Source organism: Cetorhinus maximus, chromosome 3 (genome assembly GCF_964194155.1).
Source record: "Cetorhinus maximus chromosome 3, sCetMax3.hap1.1, whole genome shotgun sequence".
In the NCBI taxonomy this organism is placed as follows: domain Eukaryota; kingdom Metazoa; phylum Chordata; class Chondrichthyes; order Lamniformes; family Cetorhinidae; genus Cetorhinus; species Cetorhinus maximus.
The window spans coordinates 116261130-116280235 of NC_135881.1; the positions used below are offsets into that span (position 1 = coordinate 116261130).

General features: G+C 41.6%; 1 protein-coding gene across 1 annotated transcript in view; it reads left to right on the top strand.

Annotated features, from left to right (window-relative positions):
- The window catches only part of LOC144678860 (aryl hydrocarbon receptor-like), a 214277-nt gene that overhangs the window by 83162 nt on the left and 112009 nt on the right, over positions 1-19106 (top strand). Inside the window, exon 3 of the mRNA XM_078538846.1 lies at positions 7275-7366. Coding sequence (XP_078394972.1) covers positions 7275-7366 — 92 coding nt within the window. The remainder of the gene's footprint in view (positions 1-7274; positions 7367-19106) is intronic.

The following is a 19106-nucleotide window of genomic DNA, read 5'->3' on the forward strand; positions in this document are numbered from 1 at the left end:
TTTGTGTTTTTTAAAACAAGTCATCTTTCACATTTATTCACATACGCCCAACTTGGCTTTTACGCTATTGCAATTGATGTTAGATAGGCAATACAATGTATTAAAGTATATCTAATATCAACTCCTGGAAATGTTAAAACTATAGAAGCCTCGGATTACTGTTCTGTGAACTACCTTGACTGTATGGTCAAGCTGAACTTAATAGTGCACAGCATCTACGTTTTATTCAATATTGGGCTAGATACTGCCATCCGTTCCATTGACAAGACTGCATTTTACTACTGGAATATTGTCTGCCTACTTCCTTATCTCATCCCCAACATGCTGAAATTCACGTTCATATCTTGTATTTCTTGAAGGAATAATTTCTAAACATTATCCTTGTCCTCCTTCTTGTCTCCGCTCTTCATCGTCATCTAATTCAGGATTATGTGCCTGAGCTGGTTCCAACAAAGTGTCCTGCATGACAAGTTTCAATAGCGCCCTGTGCCCCAGTACACTGATTTCAAACCCCTCTCCTGACTTGCTCCATATTAACTTGGAAACTCATCATCTATATTGCCTGCAACCTTTGTTCTTTTGACACTAGATTACTGTTTACTCCATAGAAGTCAGTCTTTCACCCAACACCCTCCCTAGCCCTGTACTTCCTAAACCACTTTGTTTTAGTATCTTTCTCTCTTCCTACTCTCCTAAAATCCTCCCTTTTCTACTATGGCTTTATTCAATTTATTTTTCTTGTCCCTCTTACCCCTCTAACCCCCTTCACTTCTACCTCTTTTTCTTACAGAATTCTGATCCACTTAGTTTTGTGAATGGTAATATATAATGTGATCAGATTTGTAAGAGATTGGAATAATGTGGTAATTGTTGTCTTTAACACCACACTTACTATGTTTCTTTCACTTTAGGAAAGATTAGTTTGCATAAATATTGGATGGTTGCGTATATGTAGAATTTTTCAATTTCATCAATTTTCTCTTGGTTTGACAGGTTTGTAATGGACTTAAGTAAAGATAGTGAGCACTAGGCATGGCTTCCATGTAAAATTGGTACCTCCTTTTTTCTGAAGTCTGAAAAGTCTGCTTGTGGGGAAACCAAGTTCTCCCAGTGTGCAACAGCTGAAAGCTGGTAGTCTGCCCTCTACTCCTTTTGATTAGATTTATATTGTTTGCCTTCAGACCTGCACAACCAAATATAGTAACTTTTCTGTGTTTCTTTATTACAAATTCTCATTTCATAGAACATTTGATTTTGAAAACACAAATTTCCAGGAGAAAATAAGTCACTTTGGAGTTCCTGAGACAGAAGTTGGTTCCAACAAAATAGCAGGAAAACATTCTATAGTGAATTTTCTCCAACAGCTGTGATGCGTAGAACTTTCATATCAGTTTGCACTTCTGTTAAACAGTGTCTAAATGTGTAGATAGAGAAGGAGGACTAATGGGTTTCCTACTTCCTGCCTTGATTCTACAAGGGAACAATGGGCGGAACTACTAACATAAAGAACTGTTGAATGACGCCAAATCATAAATTACATTCCTATGGCATCCCAACCTTGGATCTAAACTAAACCTGCAGCATTTATATTCTTCGGTTAAGCTCATGACTGATTAGTCCCTAGTGCTAAATGCTAGTCTTGGAGTTTTCATTTCAGGCACCAGAAAAAGAAGCATTGTTTACTTTAGTCTGACACAAATTATTGAATTCACAAGTTTCGTAATTTCATGATGAGGAAACATTTTGTTCTGAATTAATGCTTTGGTTTGGGACTTGTTTCTGCTTCTGAGTCTGTAAGATTTAGGAAGTTTGCAGTTACACAGGGATGGTTTTGAGCATTCTGGCTGTAAACCACTTTTCAAGCTGGATTTTGTTGGTTCCAGTTTGCCCAGGTTGTAATTTGTACTGTAGTGAATAAGGATTTTTTTTTTTCAATTTAGACCTGTTGTGATCCACAATACAAGACTGGGTTGGGGGGTTGGTTGGGGAGTAGAGTTAAATTTATAAGCAGTATCCTAGGAGTTACCATTCACAAAAAATGTAACTAAGCCAGCTATAAATTCACAACGGATACTGTTTTGTAGCTAGCGCTCAAAATGTTTTAGTTACTACAGTTAAAACTGAGATTTTCTTTCATGAAAATGTCCGGTTTTTGTGCTGACGTCTGCTCAATTCTAGTTTTGCAGTCCCAGCTATGTCAGCTGTGAAGTCTCCTTTTTTGCACTACAGTATATAGAGTAGTAGTTTTGAAATGATCCCTAATTATCGCTTACAAACCTTTTGTTATTGTGAGTTGAGGAATGGAACACCTTTCTATTTTCAGCGCTCTGGGTTGACATTAAGAATTCCGAGGCGAGTATGGTAAATCCAGGTGCAAAGCAGATTACCTTCCAGGGTGCCGGAATACTTTTTAAACTGCCCACATTAGAAAAGTCATCACCCAGCTCTGTGTGAGATTGCCAAAGTGGAGTAGACTCCTCTCTGCTGGAAAATAGGTTTGCTGAAACTCATGTCACATGAGGGTAAAAAAGTGCAAGAATGTTCATTTCATTAAATAGTGTATTTAAGCCAATTTTTCCATCCGTTCAAAGCACTACTGGGCCCTGGTTTTGTCTACTAAAACTGCTCACTATTTCAAATCATCTTGAAATGCAAAAGATAGTCCCTGGCTTCTTTTCTCTACTGTAAACTAAAACCACTCTGTCTTTTCTACCCTCACCTGAAACAATAAGTGCAAGGAGCTCATGGACTTTATCACTAAGATCGAGATCATCCAATCAGCTGCCTCTGCCACACCACACTCTTCCACTAACCCACCAGGCCAACTTCCTCTAATGTTTCCCTGCTACCCTAGCCCTGAACTTGCATCTTTTTCTAATCTCTCTTCTGTTTCCCCTCATGTCCTCATTGTATTCACCTTGTCTATAAGACCCACCTCCCTGCTCTCTTGACCCTATTCCCACTAAACTGCTGAACTCCTAACCTCCACTATCGTCTGCATGTTAGCAGATTAGTTAATGATTCTCTCTCTGCAGGTGTTATTCCTCTATCCTTTAAATCTGCTGTCATCACCCCCTCAAAAAAACACTTGACCCCACCATCCTTGCAAATTACTATCCCATCTGTGACCTCCCTTTCCACTTAAGACCTTGAAAATGTACTAGTTTATTTCAAAACCCTCCGATGTTTTCTTCACTACAAATATCCATAATGAGGACATGAAACCAATTTTGCTCTTTTAAGTAAAAGTGAATTGCACTGAATTCTGTAGCTCTGAGGTTGAATGAAGTGACACAAAGCCCCATAACTGAATGAATGGGCTGATTGCGTCTCTCAAAGCTCTGAATATTAATTTCCTTACCTGATTGTTATCTCTGTTCTGAGTTCCTAGGCTGCATAATAATCTCTCTCAACCTGTTCTGTTCAGGTGCCTACAGTTACCTGATAATAGAAAAAGCACTAATGGTTAGTAATAGAATATATTCAGAAGCTTTTGCAAAGGAATTTTGGCCCATGAAGTTTAACTGACTAAATTGAAATATTACTTTGACAGTGCTGTTTGTTAATATTTGTTGGAATGTGGATGCACCAGGCTGACAGTAAAGTGGACAAAACATTTATTGCAAACTAGTTATAGTGTTGTTAACCCAAATTCCAAACTGCACCGAATGTTGTTCGAGTGGTTTCCAGTATCTGGAAACAGTTTTGAATAAATATTAGGCTATTCCAGTCTCTTTCTGCTGCATTTTTGTATTGGATGCTTTAAATCTGTTTGAGGTTTAACTGTGAAGAATTTCTCAACTACGATATCTCAATTTCAGTAACGCAAGTGAAAAATGCTGTGGATGCTGGTAATCTGAAATAAAATCAGAAAATACTGGAAATACTCAGCAGGTCTGACAGCATCTGTGGAGAAAGAGAAACAGTTAAGGTTTTACATCGATGACCTTTCATCAGGACTGTAAAAAGTTGGAGATGTGACAGGTTTCAAGCAAGTACAGAGGCAGAGACTGGCATGGGCATGAACGTGGGTGGGGGTGTGGGTGGTGGTGCGGGAATGAGGGGGAGGGCAGGAGAGATTAAATGACTAAAGGGATGAGGGTGCAAAGCAAAAGAAGGTGGTTAAAAGACAAGTAAAGAAAGAGAGGATGTCTCTCGAGTCAATGTAAATAATGATTCTGATTTTTCTATTTGCATCTCCCCTCGACATACTTCTTTGACCCCTTACTTGTCTCATTACCATTTCCTTTTGCCCTCATTGTCATCCCTTTTGTCATTTAATTTTTCCTGCTCTCCACCCTATCATAGATCCTCCCTATCATAGGTCCTCCCTTTGGTTCTTGTTCCTCAACAAACCCCACACTCCCCACATTCCCCACTTTTCCCCTGCCTCTGTTTGCTTAAAACCTGTTACGTCTCGTAACTCTTTTTTTAAGTGCTGATAAAAGGTCATCAACCTGAAAGATTAACTCAGTTTCCCTCTCCTCTGCTGCTGCCAGACCTGCATATTTCCAGCAATTTCTATTTTAATTTTAGTTTCTCAGTTACTCCTTGCAGCTCTGGTGTTTGTCAACAGTTAAAAGACTGTATGCCATTTACTGCACTTTTTCCAGCACTCTGATCTCCTTGTAATATGTCAATGTGAACTGCACACAATACCCCAGATGGAGGCAAGCCAATGTCTCATAGGCTCAGTATCCCATCATGTGATTTGTTCTATGTCAACTCATGATCCTACTCACCTTATTTATTACTGCCACATAGTGTGGATGCAGTTTTAACATTCTGTCCACTAATTCTAAGTTATATCCTGTAGGCTAACGTCATTTAGTTTATGACTTATTCTTATACTTATTAATTATACTTATTAACAATACTTATTCTTCCCTAGTTGTTGACATTGATTTAACTTGCCATCTCTTTGGCAACTTTCCAGTTTATCCAGATCCCTCTACATTTGATCAGTGTGTCCTTACAAACTCATGTTGGTGTTATTGCCAAATTTTAACAAGCCTGTCTCAATTCCAACACTGAAAATTGGGTAGCCAAATGCTTATAAAAACAACTTGTATTTATATAGCACCTTTAACTTAGTAAAATCCTAAACTCTTTTAAAAGAGGGTTATCAAAAAAAAATTGACACCGTGCAATATAAGGAGATATTAGGACAGATGACCAAAAGCTTGGCCAAAGATAAGTTTTAAGGCATGTCTTAAAGGAAGAAAGAGAGGTAGAGAGAGGTTTGGGAAGGGAATTCCAGAGCTTACAGCCTCACCGCTGAAGGCATGGCTGCCAATTGCAGAGTGATAAAGTCGGGCTGCTAAATGGGACAGAATTGGAGGAGTGCAGATATCTGGGAGGTTTTTGCCAGGCACTGAAGACGATGGCTTTGGTCTTCCCAAAATTTTGTCGAAGGAAATTTCTGCTTATCCGGTACTTGATGTTGGATAAGTGACCTGACAATTTAGAGACAGTGAAGGGGTCCAGAGAATGGTGGTGAGGTAGAACTGGGTATAGTCCGCATACATGTAGAAACTGATGCTGTCTTTATGAATAATATTGTTTAGGGGCAGCATGTAGATGAGAAATAGGAAGTCGCCAAGGATTGAACTTTGGGGAACACCAGAGGTAACAGTGTGGGAGCAGGGAGAGAAGCCAATGCAAGTGATACTCATTCTAATCGTGACCAGAGTAAGAATGGAATCAGATGAGAGCAGAGGGATTCAAGCATTGAGTTCCAGGAAAGATGGGAGGTGGGAATACTTTTAAGGACTTGAGAGGAAAGGGTAGTTGGGGCAGTAGTTTGCATGTACAGTGGGGTATGGTGTTGGGTTTTTGAGAGAAGGGATGATGAAAGCGGATTTGAAGGAAAAGGGTAGGTGATACCTTAAGGGAGAACAGTTAATAATATTGGCTAACATGGAAGTTAGGGTGGGAAGTTGGGTGGCAGTATGGTTGAAGGAGCAGGAAGTGGGTTTTTTGGACAAGATGAGATTAGTCACAGCATGGGAGGAAATAGGAGAGAAACTAGAGGAAGATGCAAGTTCAGGTAATCGGCAGGGGGAACACTTAGAGGAAGTTTGGCCTGATGGCTGAGAGGAGGGAAGGAAGTGGCAGAGCCAGCTGATAGGATGGTTTCAATCCTAGTGTCACAGAAGCTCATAAACTCCTCATTTTTGTCGAAGGTGAGGGTGAAGCAGACAGGAAAGAAGGCTGCCTGGAGTAGAAAAAAGAAGTCAGGGGGGCTATCTTTGCATTCCAGAATAATCCTGGTCTAGTGAGCAGTTTTGGCAGATGAGTGCAGGACCCGATAATGTTTTATGTGGTCTAGCCAGAACTGATGGTCAATGGGTAAATTAGTTGTTTGTCAAATCCGTTCAAGCCTGTGTCCCTTGGACTTAAGGGAGCAGAGGTGAAAGCCGTACAAGGGGGAATGGCTAGGATGAGAGTAATGGTTTTAATGATAACTAACATCACAGGTGGAAGTGAGGTTGTGGTTGAGCAGCCTGGTAGCTACAATAATTTTCTGGTGACTGGAGGACCAAAAGTTGCGTCTTTGAAAGTGGAGTTGAAAGTGAATTGGAAGAGATTTGTTCAATGAGTGGACACTGAAGGAAGTATGGCTGGGATAGGAAAGGGGGATATGGGTGGAGAATGATGCAAAGAAGCAATCAGATGGCCTTAACTATGATTGACACTTGCTCATCTCCTGTGGCAATGATAATCGGTTGGTCTCCTTCTTCATGCATGCATGCTTAGTTGTAGAAGCTGGCCACTTCCTCCTGCCTTCGGGAAGCATCACCTCATTTCACTCCTTCAGATCGTGCAGCAGGTCTTCCAGGTAAGTGCCTGAGACCTGGGGGGTGGGTGAGGCAGGGAGGGTGTCTCCCCTCCATTCCTGCGATCACGTAGCCTCAGGAATGCATGTTCTGTTGAGCCTTTCAAACTTATACCAGGGTATCTTTAATTAGAGACACTTCCTTTGACAGATGCACACGCCATCCTGCCCAACCACTCTGTTCAGGAAACTGTGTCTGTGTCTGTGTGTGTGTGTGTGTGTGTGTGTGTGTGTGTATGTAAAATCAAGTAAATTTTGCTATAGATTACTCTAATTGCCCAGTAAATCAAATGTACCTAATTGCAATCGATGACTATAATAGCTTATATTGAAATAATAAAGTGGCCATGCCATTCACAATCAGTACTTTCATCATACTTAGCTTGCAACATTTCGGTTTATACCAATAAATATGGTTTTAATTTTGTTTCCCCAGTCACTTTGAAACCAAATGGGAATGGCATCCATGGAAACAGTATATCACCTGAACAGGGAGAGAATCTTCAGGAGGGAGAACTTCTGTTACAAGTAAGACTAGGTTCTGATGAAAGATGAGAAGAGGAATGAATTTCTCTTTTTATTTGGTGTCTACTGATTTGTAATTGAAACAAGAATTCTGTTCTTCTCTGCACTGTTGAAAATGTTTAGCCTCATCATTATCTGAATCTTGTGACCTCAGTAGTTCAATGTGTTCAATATTAAATAAAATTGCCTAGATAATTTCATTCATTTCTGGTGAGGGAATTTTAACAATAAATGAAGGGTTGGTGGAAATGTGATGCTGTGAACAATAAGTAAATGATAACGACAACTTGTATTTATATAGTGCCTTTAATGTTGTTAAAATGTCCCAAAATGCTTCACAGGAACATTATCAAACCAAATTTAACACTGAGCCACATAAGGATATATTCAGGCAAATGAAAGAGGTAGGTTTTAAAGAGCAATTTTAAAGGAGGAGAGAAAGGGACAGAAGTTCATTCAGGGAGGGAATTCCAAAGAATTAGAGCTTTGTCAGATGAAGGCATGGCTGCCATTTTTGGACTGGTTAAAATAATTAAACAAGATCTGTTATACTTAATTGTTTGTACTTAGACAAATTAATAGGAGCAAGTAAAGCTATACTTGCTTTGTTGGGGCGGGATGTGGTGGTGGTTGGAGGATTGGGAGATGTAATGTGGAGAAAATGTTCTAATTGAAGCTCATGGAACTTGCACTGTTGTATCACACTTGCTCACTTAGTGTATACAGATGACAAAAATTAGAACTTATACCCATGTGTGCGCATTTACTGCCTGAGACAAAAGTATGAATTTGAAAAGAATGTGAAATCAACACCGATTGTTCAGCGGTAATGGTTGGTTAGAGTTGGAAGCAATGAGCACAATATCTTAATTATATCATTGCTGTTTTCATTGTTCACTTGCAGCATTATGGTATGGGCACATTACAGCAGTAAAGAAATGAACAATGTGGTGGGCAGCAACAAATTCCTCGAAGCTGAGCATGGTTTTCAAGTAGTACATCACCTATTGTTTAGAGAAATACTTCTACGACACGTTAGATGTTTTTGGACATAGCCCATTATAATTCTAATGTGTTTCTGAGCTTGTTTTATACAATTTCTGCATTGTGAAGGTATTTATTGCTAAAGCGAAGAGAGTTAATGAAGTTCAAAACTTAAAATTCGCACCTTGGAACCTTCAATGTGAAAGTTGTTCATACTTGTCCAAAAAAAAAGTTGAATCAGTTAGAAAGTTGAAGAAAAATTCTATAGTATAGCATTGTGAAGAAAACCAAAAGTCAAACTCAATAATGGATGTTTTCTGAAAGCTACATATGCCACCTGCCAGCCCACAACTATGCCAGATTGTTGAGACGCCATGGCAGCATTATATTTTCAATGTTGTAATCTATAAATGATGCTTTGTGTAGTATTACATCTTTATTTTAATACAGTCCCAGCTGTAACATTAACAGCCAGATCACTTATGCAATTAATGTGGGGTTTGATTATAATTAAGACCCCTTCCCTGTCCCCATTGAGGCCATTTCATGGTTTGGATACCCTTATTGCTCTATTTTATGTTTTAACTTTTATGTCTATTTTCCCACCAACATTGCACTCCATGAAGCCCAAGTAAGCTTAGTCAAAGGCTTCACTACTACTCCCATATCGGGACAGTACTCTTTCCAATGCTTCTTTTATATCTGGTCATTTTGTTCTATGTGCCTCTTTAACATCAAGCAAAAATAGAAAGTTTGTCAGATGCCAAGATACTCAATACTGCAGAAAGTTTAAAGGGGTATAAATGCGGGGATGAAATAAATGAGGAAATTAGAAAAGTAAGGGGAGGGCATGAAAATATATTGATAAGTAAAATCAACGAAAACGCAAAGATGTTTTATAAATACATAAATAGAAAGAGGATAACTAGGGAAAGGGTAGAGCCTATTGGAGACAATAAAGTAATGTGCTGAGGTAGAAGATATGGGCAAGGTTCTTGGTGAATACTTTGCGTCTGTGTTTACAAAGGAGGGTGGTGAAGCAGACATTGTAGCCAAGGAGGAGAGTGATTTAACGGATGAGCTAAATATAGCGAGAGAGGAAATACTAAGGTGTTTATCATCCTTGTAAGTGGATAAATCAGGTCCAGATGAAATGTAGTGGAGTTCATCATTTTCTAATCTTCTCAGGCAACAAAGTTGGTGTCAGAGGGCTGGAGAACTGCTAACATTGTACCATTGTTTAAAAGTGGAGGAAAGGATAGGTCAAGTAACTATAGGCCAGTCAGTCTAACCTCAGAGGTGGGCAAACTATTGGAAAAAATTTTGAGACAGTATAAGTTGTCATTTGGAGAGACATGAATTAATCAAGGACAATTGGCATGGATTTGTTTAAGGGAAGACTAACTTGTCTGATGACCTAGAATTTTTTTGAGGAAGTAACAAGGAAGGTTGATGAAAGAAGCATGTTTGATGTAGTCTATCTGGATTTTAGCAAGACTTTTGACAAGGTCCCACATGTATAATATACTACTTAGACCCCAGCTAAATTACACTGTACAGTTCTGGTCACCAGATTACAGGAAAGATGTGGTCATACTAGAGAGGATGCAGAAGAGACTTGCAAAGGTGTTGCTTGGAGTGGAGAATTTTAACTATGAGGAAAGATTAGATGAGCTGAGGTTGTTTCCTTTGGAACAGAGGAGACTGAGGGGACATTTAGTTGAGGTTAATAAAATTATGGAGGGCATCGATAGAGGAGATACAAAGGGTCTACTTCCGTTAGCAGTGAGGTCAAGAACCAGGGGGCATATATTTAAAGTAATTGATCGAATGATTAAAGGGGAGTTGAGGAGTACTTGGTTCACTCAGTGTGGTGAGGGTCTGGAACTCACTGCCTAAAAGAGTGATAGAGGCAGAAGTCCTGATCACATTTAAAATGAAACATTTGGATTTGCACTTGAGGTTCCTTAACTTACAGGTCTATGGGCCAAGATCTGGGAGGTGGGATTAGACTGGATAACTCTGTTTAGACTGCACGAACCCAGTGTCTGAGTGGCCTCCTTCTGTGCCATGAATCTTTGTGTTTCTATCAGTATTATACATTCTCTTCCTCCACCACTTCCTTTTAGTTCAAATCAAGGTATCCACATTTTATCTGCGACTCCAGAGTTTCCATCAGTTTTTTTCTTCCCCTTGCCATCTGTAGTCTTTTAAAGGTTAACTTGGCACCATTTCACTACTGCTTCTCTATTTACCTAGCTTGCATGCGGGCCTTTTCAACCTTGGTGGTATCCTGTATTATGGGGTTTGGTGTTTCAGCCAGGTTCCTTAATTTAAACAAAATCTTCACTTATCACTAAGTGGGATCTCATCCTTTGCAGTTTGTTGAGAAATGTTTAATTCAGTAGTTTTCAAAGTTCCTTCTGGAAGTAAATGAAACCATTTGAAGGCAAAATTTGATTGCAGGTAGTTCAGTGCTCAGGAATGCATACCATGTAGCACTTGTAGGCCTAAACTCTGTTTGTATTTACTTTTTTAGCCTTTTTGACTGTGACAGTACCTTATTAATGGATATATAACTAACTAGAATATAAAAGAATAGATTAAATATTATAGTTATGTTCAGAGAATAAAACTTTATCTACTTTTTTAGCCTTTTCGACAGCTACAGTAATTATTAATGGATATATAATTAAGTAGATTATAAAGGAATAGATTAAATATTATAGTTATGTTCAGAGGATAAAACTATTAATACATTACTTGTAAGTACAATGTTATTATTGAGGTCATCAAACTGTAGTGTTATAACTCCTTCTATCTGCAACAACCTTTTATATAGTTCCTGAGACATCAAACTGTTTTTGCTACTTTCTTATCACTTGCTCCTGAAGTTAATGTTTGCAGTGACATTTGATGATGAATTCAATTTTACAGAGTGCTTTTAGCACACAATTTCCAAAGGTTTCAGCCCTAATAAAATATTACCTTTTTATTAAATATAGGGTGAGCAGGAACAAAGAATTCAATTGCTTAGAATGTAAACCCTAGCAAAACTGGAGTCAATGGGAATCGGGGAAACACTCCACTGGTTGGAGTCATACCTAGCACAAAGGAAGATGGCTGTGGTTGTTGGAGGTCAGTCATCTCAGTTCCAGGACATCACTGCAGGAGTTCCTCAGGGTAGTGTCCTGGGTCCAACTATCTTCAGCTGCTTCATCAATGGCCTTCCTCCCATCATAAGGTCAGAAGTGGGGATTGCGCTATGCTCAGCATCAGTGATGACTCCGCCATGTCCAAATGCAGCAAGCCCTGGACAATATCCAGGCTTGTGTGGCACGAATGTTACTTGCCATTTGTCAGCCCAAGTGCCAGGCAATGAGCATCTCCAACAAAAGAGAATCTAACCATCACCCCTTGACGTTCATTGGCATTACCATCACTCACAATCCCACTATCAACATCCTGGGGGTTAAAATTGACCAGAAAGTGTACTGGACTAGCTATATAAATACTGTGGCTACAAAAGCAGGTCAGAGGCTAGGAACCCTGCAATGAGTAACTCACTTCCTGACTCCCCAAAGTCTGTCCATCTACAAGGCACAAGTCAGGAGTGTGATGGAATACTCCCCACTTGCCTGGATGAGTGCAGCTCCTACAACACTCAAGAAGCTTGACACCATCTAGGACAAAGCAGTCCGCTTGATTGGCACCACATCCACAAACATTCACTTCCTCCGCCACCAACGCACAGTAGCAGCAGTGTGTACCATCTACAAGATGCGCTGCAGGAATTCACCATGACTCCTTAGACAGCACCTTCCAAACCCATGACTGCTACCATCTGGAAGGACAAGGTCAGCAGATAGATGGGAACACCACCACCTGGAAGTTCCCCTCCAAGTCACTCACCATCCTGACTTGGAAATATATCGCGTTCCTTCACTGTCGCTGGGTCAAAATCCTGGAACTCCCTTCCTAACAGCACAGTGGGTGTACCTACACCACATGGACTGCAGCAGTTCAAGAAGGCAGCTCCCCACCATCTCCATAAGGGCAGCTAGGGATGGGCAATAAATGCTGGCCCAGCCAGCGAAGCCCACATCCTGTGAATGAATAAAAAAAAAATCCAATCAAATTCTTAATGTCGTAAAGTGACAACATAATAGATGACTCCTTTGTTGACATTAACTTTTTTGACTTTTTTAAAAAAAATGCTCTGCGCAGGCATGGGACTGCCTCCAAGAACATGTCACTGACCCTTGTATTATATCTGTCAGTACATTTTATTGGCAAGTGTATTTATCCCAGTAGTGCAGTTTATCAGTAGTGCAACTCAACTTTACATAAACTGTAGATTTGCACCATGGTCCTGAAGCAAGAGGCAAAGTAGTTTTATTTTTCACAATAAGTGACTTAAAAGCTCATAATTGGAAGTAAACGAGCCAGGATCTTGGGAACTTAATCCTTGTGGGAGCACAAAGATTTGAAGAAATTATAGTGTTAAGAGAGTTAGCAGACGAGAAATGGGAGGCAGGCTTGAATCTTGTCTGGCACTGTCATTTGTAGTGGAGTTTGTGATTGCAAAAAATGCCAGTAGAACTCACCAACACTGTAGCAGTTGATCTTTTAAAGTTGATAACTTCTATATTCTCCACACCACATGTTTACCAGGCTTAGAGTTGATGAATGATGGCCAGTTTTGCTTCAAAAAGGCACAATTAAACTGATTTTCCTGTCATAAATTTAGTTAAGAATTTTGTACCATCCTACATAGCATTTTTAGCAATGGCCTGTATTTTTCCATGAACGATTGGCTTTAAACTATGTTCTTCAGGAGGTGTGTTTGGGGGCGGGGGGTGGGGGCGGATTATTGTATGTGGATCTGAGTGTTCTCATAAATGACCGGAATGAAGTAACTGAAATAGGAAATAAGCATATTGTTATGAAGATGTGTTATATATTACTTAATAATGTCATGGGCTGGACAAGTATATGTGTTGAACTTTCTGATAAGAACACTTTTGCTGAGCAAAGGACACTGGCCCACAGCAGCTACTATACTGCATTTGTAAAGGACACAAGCTGCTTCATGGAAACACAGAGGAAGGAGGAATCTTCCGCTCCCGCCAACAATGGGAATTATAGTGGGCGGGGGCATTTAATTTGGCGTGAATCAAAAAATCAATTTCCCGACAGCGGGAAGTTAGTTTGGAATTTTGTTCTCCGGCTTTCAAGGCGGGGTAAAGGCAGGTCAAGTTTCCTGCTGAGCAATGTCAGGAACCCCATTTGCATTCATTAACATGTCATGAATGCTCATTTGAAGGCCAACCCACCAAAATCGCATTCCCCCTCCAAATTAAGTTCCCTCGCCAGCGAGTAATTAGAATGTTCTGTTTCACGATTGTATATCAGTGGTGTGCGCCTGGTGAGCTTCACTTTATCCACAACTTGGAGATAAGTAGATGCTGCTTTCACCTTTTTACACTCAGAATCACAGAGTGCAGAAGAGGCCCTTCGGCCCATCGAGTCTGCACCGACATGTGAGAAACACCTGACCTACCTACCTAATCCCATTTACCAGCACTTGGCCCATAGCCTTGAATGTTATGACTGATACACTGTCATTGATATGTACCAGGTGCCTGTAGCACAAGACTGGGAAGGGAGGCATTACCAGCGGGGAGGGTTGGAACGGAGGCAGGACTGGGGTGGGGGGGGTCTGTTAAATTTTCCCCCCCCAGACAGTCTGGGGAATGAGGCCACACTGTAGGGGGCAGGCATGTTCAGGAGCTCTGCATGGCACGCCTATCTTGGTCCGGTCTTGGGCAGGGAAATGCCTCTCCGAGTGGTGACGGTCGTGCACAGAATTGTGTGTAGGACGTGGTCAGTCAACTAGAGCATTTGGTCCTGGAGCTTCAAGGCATGATACTGGGATGCAGAGGGCACAGTCATGTTCACGGGAGGCATTTGGATTTGGTAAGTCGGTAATTCTAAAGTCATGGGGGATGGTGGTAGTATTGGATGGTCTCATGGAGGGGGTGGTCTCTGAACGTAAGGGTGCAAGTGGCCTTGAGATGGGGGAGGGGTCAGATCAACAAAGGGCATGGGAGCATCAACATTGAAGGGAATGGGCGGAGAACAGGAATATCCACATGAACAATAATAGGGTGAAGGGTAACAGGGTCCGGGGGCACTGGATGGTTACAGTGGGGAGTGGAATTTGGAGGTGGTGACTGTGGGGGAGGGTGGGAGGAACTTGGTGGGTGACAGGGGGAGATTGGAAGGTGTTAGTCGCACTCTCAAACATAAGCAGCACCATCTTCATCATTACTGAGTAATGACACAGTTGAAAAAAGAAGCCTGAAAAAACAGTATGGGAGACATCTCAAAGCATGTAGGAGGAGTTCAAGACTACTGCTTTGGGCCGAGTGAAGGGGCACCCTATTAGATATTTGCTCAAGCCATGGAGAACAAGGTTCAGCTGAGTACTGGTTTTGAGGCTGAAATGCCCATTGAATGAGCATTGCTCATTGACTAATGGTGTGCATTCATGATATTTTGGGGCTACATTTGTGTTGGTGTGATTGGCCACCTCTTCCTGACAGAGGCATGTAAAAAGGAATGGAGGATAAATTGTTCTAAGGCTATGGACGCAGGACAGAAGCTACATACACCCCCCCAAGCCTCAATATTCCCAGTTTGAAGGTCATGGCTTACAAGGCACAATGCCTAAAGTCATGACATCTTTGCAAGGCCATGTTATCTATATTGTGTGTAGGCTCATGAGAAAGCTGTTAATTGCCTGACAGAGGGTTCTTGCACATGGCTGTATTTACCCTGATCAAGACCCCCTTTGTGAATGTGCTGTTATGCCTGAAAGGGGGGTTCAGCCACCTGTGGCACTCCAGGACATACTTCACCTGCAAGGGGTGGCCTGGGGATGCCATGTCAACTTGGAGGCCAGGCCAAGGGCTTTGCACTGACTTCCTGGCTTGGAGATGGGGGACAAACCAGTCAAGGGAAAGCCCAAATGAATTCCCAAATCTATTTGTTGACGGATGCAAAGAGGAGGAGAATGCATGCTTCAGGCAACCGTGCTTGTTCATAGCTCTAATTCAAATGAGGAGATGGGCCTGTCATTGGGTCCAAGAGGAGCAGTTGTCTGAACAGCAAGAAGTAGTGGGGCCCCAAGATGCTCCCAACGAGGGGCAAATTCAGTGAAGACCAGTGGCCCGATCGTAGGTATAAAGATGATGCTGCTCCTACATGGAGATGAGCAAAAGACAATGCTGCAGGCGCCTCTGCTTGTCCAGGGATATGGTAGCTCACATTTTCCACCTTCTCCATGAAGAACTGATGCTGCAAGGACTTGCGGGCACCCCATGCTGGTGGCTTTGAAGGTAACCGTCTTACTTAACTTCTTTGTCATCAAGTCCTTCCAGTACTCCACTGGGAACCTTTACAGAATCCCCTAATCAGCAACACACAAATGCATAAGGGAGGTAACAGTTGCCCTCTTCAAAGAAGCTCACCTGTTTGTCCAGTTCTGCAGGGATGCTGGAAGCCAGGCTGTCAGAGTTGTTGGATTCGCAGTGATTTGTAGTTTTCCACAAGTGCAGGGTACCATCGACTGCATACATGTGGCCTTGAGAGCTCCCTGACAGCAGCTTGTGAGATTCATCAATCGAAAGGGAGTTCACTGTCTGAACTTCCAGCTAATTTGTGATCACAAATTTGTGATCTTGCATGTTGTCTAAGTACCTAGGGAGCTCTCATGACTCTTACATCTTGACGCTCTCGCAGGTGCTACAGATCTTTGAGGGACCTTGGCACTTTCAGGGCTGGCTCTTCGGGGACAAAACCTGGCTGATGACGTCTGGACATCATCCGCATAGTGCTGCTGAAGAGAGATACCATGCTGCACATTCCGCCACAGGTCCTTGATAGAGCAGACGATAGGCCTCCTGATGATGCGATTCCAATGTTTGGACCGGTCAGGCTGTGCTCTCCAATACTCACCGCAGTGTGCGCCCTGGATCATCATTGTTTGCTGCTCCCTGCACAACCTAGCGCTATAAATGGGGGATGTGTTCCCAGAGGGAGAAATAGAGAGGAGGACGTTGAAGGGGATGCATCTGACAAGGGCCAGGATGTGGATGAGTCATATGAAGAAGTTATCGCTCAGAAATGTTACGGCAGATATGCCCATGACAGCCTGATTGATACAAGATTTCAGGATTAAAGTGCATACACATTCTCACAATAGTTAGTTTCTTTTGACTTTTCTGCCTGGAAGGCCCATCACCTTCTATCTCAGTGAGAAATTCTCTCAAAAGTGCAATGTTCTCACAATGATTAGGGCAGACAGAGAGTACTGATATTTCCCAAATGATGAGATCAACCTTGGAAGAGCTTGGAGACCTAGTGCCAGGCTGTTCCCTGCAATGCCTCTTCTGGCCACTGCAGCACTGTGCCTGGAGGGACTCGAAGGCAATTCTTCTTCCTGAGGGATGGAAGTCCTGCCTTATACCAATCAGCACTCATTAGAGCACAATATGGCATCAGGGCAGCTGGAGTCAGCGAGGTTATGTTCCAAGCCCCTGCTATCCTGAAAATTCAGACCCATGTCCTTTTGAAGTTCTGCTCTTAACCTCTACATGATTCACAAGTATAGTATCATCCACAAATTTTGAAATTGTGTCCTGTACACCAAGGTCTAGGTCATTAATATATATCAGGAAAAACAAGGGTTCCAACACTGACCCCTGGCGAATTCCACTAAAAACCTTCCTCCAACCTGAAAACATCTATTAACCAAAACTCTCTTTCCTTTCACTTGGCTAATCTCATATCCAGGTTGCTACTGTCCCTCTTAAGTTCTAACTTTGCCCAGAAGTCTGTTGTGCGGCACTTTATAAAATGTCTTTTGGAAGTCTGTGTACAACACATCAAAAGCATTACCATCGTCAACCCCCTCTGTTACCTCATCAAAAAATTCCAACAAGTAAGTTGAACATGATTCGCCCTTAACAAATCTGTGCTGACTTTCCTTAATTAACCCTTGTTTGCCCAAGTGATTATTAATTGTGTCCCAAATTATTGTTTCCAGAAGCTTCCCTTTCACCGAGGTTAATCTGACTGGCCTGAAATTGCTAAGCTTATCTTAACACCTTTTTTGAACAAGGGTATAACATTTGCAATTTTCCAATCCTTTGGCGGCAACCCTGAGTCCAAGGAAGACTGGAAAATTATGGCCAGTGCTTTTGGAATTTCTACTCTTTCACTTCCCTCAGTATATTTGGATGCATCCATCTAGTCCTGGTGCTTTGTCAGCTCTAAGTACAACAACCCATCCAATACTTCTCCTGTATCAATTTTAAGCCCTTCATGTCTCTGATACCTCAGTCACCATGGTCTCTCTGCACAGCATCTTGTTCCGTGGTAAAGACAGATGCAAGGTATTCATTTAATACCCCAGCCATCCCCCTGCCTCCATGCGTAAATCCACTTATTGGTTTCTAATCGGCCCCACTCCTCCTTTTACCACCCTTTTACTATTTTTATGCCTATAGAAAACTTTTGGATTCCCTTTATATTAGCCGCCAGTCTCTCTTCATACTCTCTCTTTGCTTCCCTTATATACTTTTTCACTTCCCCTCTGAACCTTCTGTATTCAGCTTGGTTCTCAGTCATATTGTCCACCTGACTTCTGTCATATGCACACTTTTTCTTCCTTGTCTTAATCTCTATCTCGTTTGTCATCCAGGGTGCTCTGGATTTGCCCTGCCTTACAACTCCATGGGAATATACCTTAGGTAAAAACAAAAAGCTAAAAGCTACTGCGGACGCTGGAAATCCAAAACAAAAACAGAATTACCTGGAAAAACTCAGCAGGTCTGGCAGCATCGGTGGAGAAGAAATCAGTTAACGTTTCGAGTCCTCACGACTGTTTTTGTTTTGGGAATATACCTTGTTTGTCCCAAACTATCTCTTCTCTAAAGGCAGCCCATTGTTCAGCCACCATTTTGCCTGTTAATCTTTGATTCCAATTAATCTGGGCCAGATCCATTCATGCTGCATTTGAAGTTGGCCTTCCCCCATTTAATTATTCTTACTGTAGATTGTTCCTTGTCTTTTTCCATAACCAGCCTAAATTTTATGATACAATGAACATTGTACCCTCACACTTGATCCACTTAGCTCACTCATTCCCAAGAACCAGGTCTAGTAATGCCTCTTTTCTCATTGGACTGGAAACATATTGCAGTAGAAAGTTTTCCTGGCCACACTCTGAACTCTTGCCCCTTTCTGCCCTTTACACTACTACTACCACCTCATCCTATATTCGGATAATTAAAGCTCCCCATTATAGCTACTCTATAATTCCTGTACCTATCTGTAGTTTCCTTGCAAATTTGTTCCTCTATGTCCTTACCACTGTTGCTGGCCGACAGACAGCACCAAGTAATTTAATTGCACTTTTTCTGTTCCTTAAAACTAGCCAAATAGATAATGTCCTCTCGAACATCCTCTCTCACCAGCACTGCGATGTTCTCTTTAATCAATACTGCCACACCTAACCCCTTTCCTTCCTTTCCTATCTTTTCTGAACACCTGATATCCAGGAATATTTAATACCCAGCCCTGCCCTTCTTTGAGACAGGTCTCTGTTTAGCCACAACATCATATTTCCACATAGCAATCTGCACATGTAACTCACTAATCTTACCACATTCCACGCATTCACATTCATGCA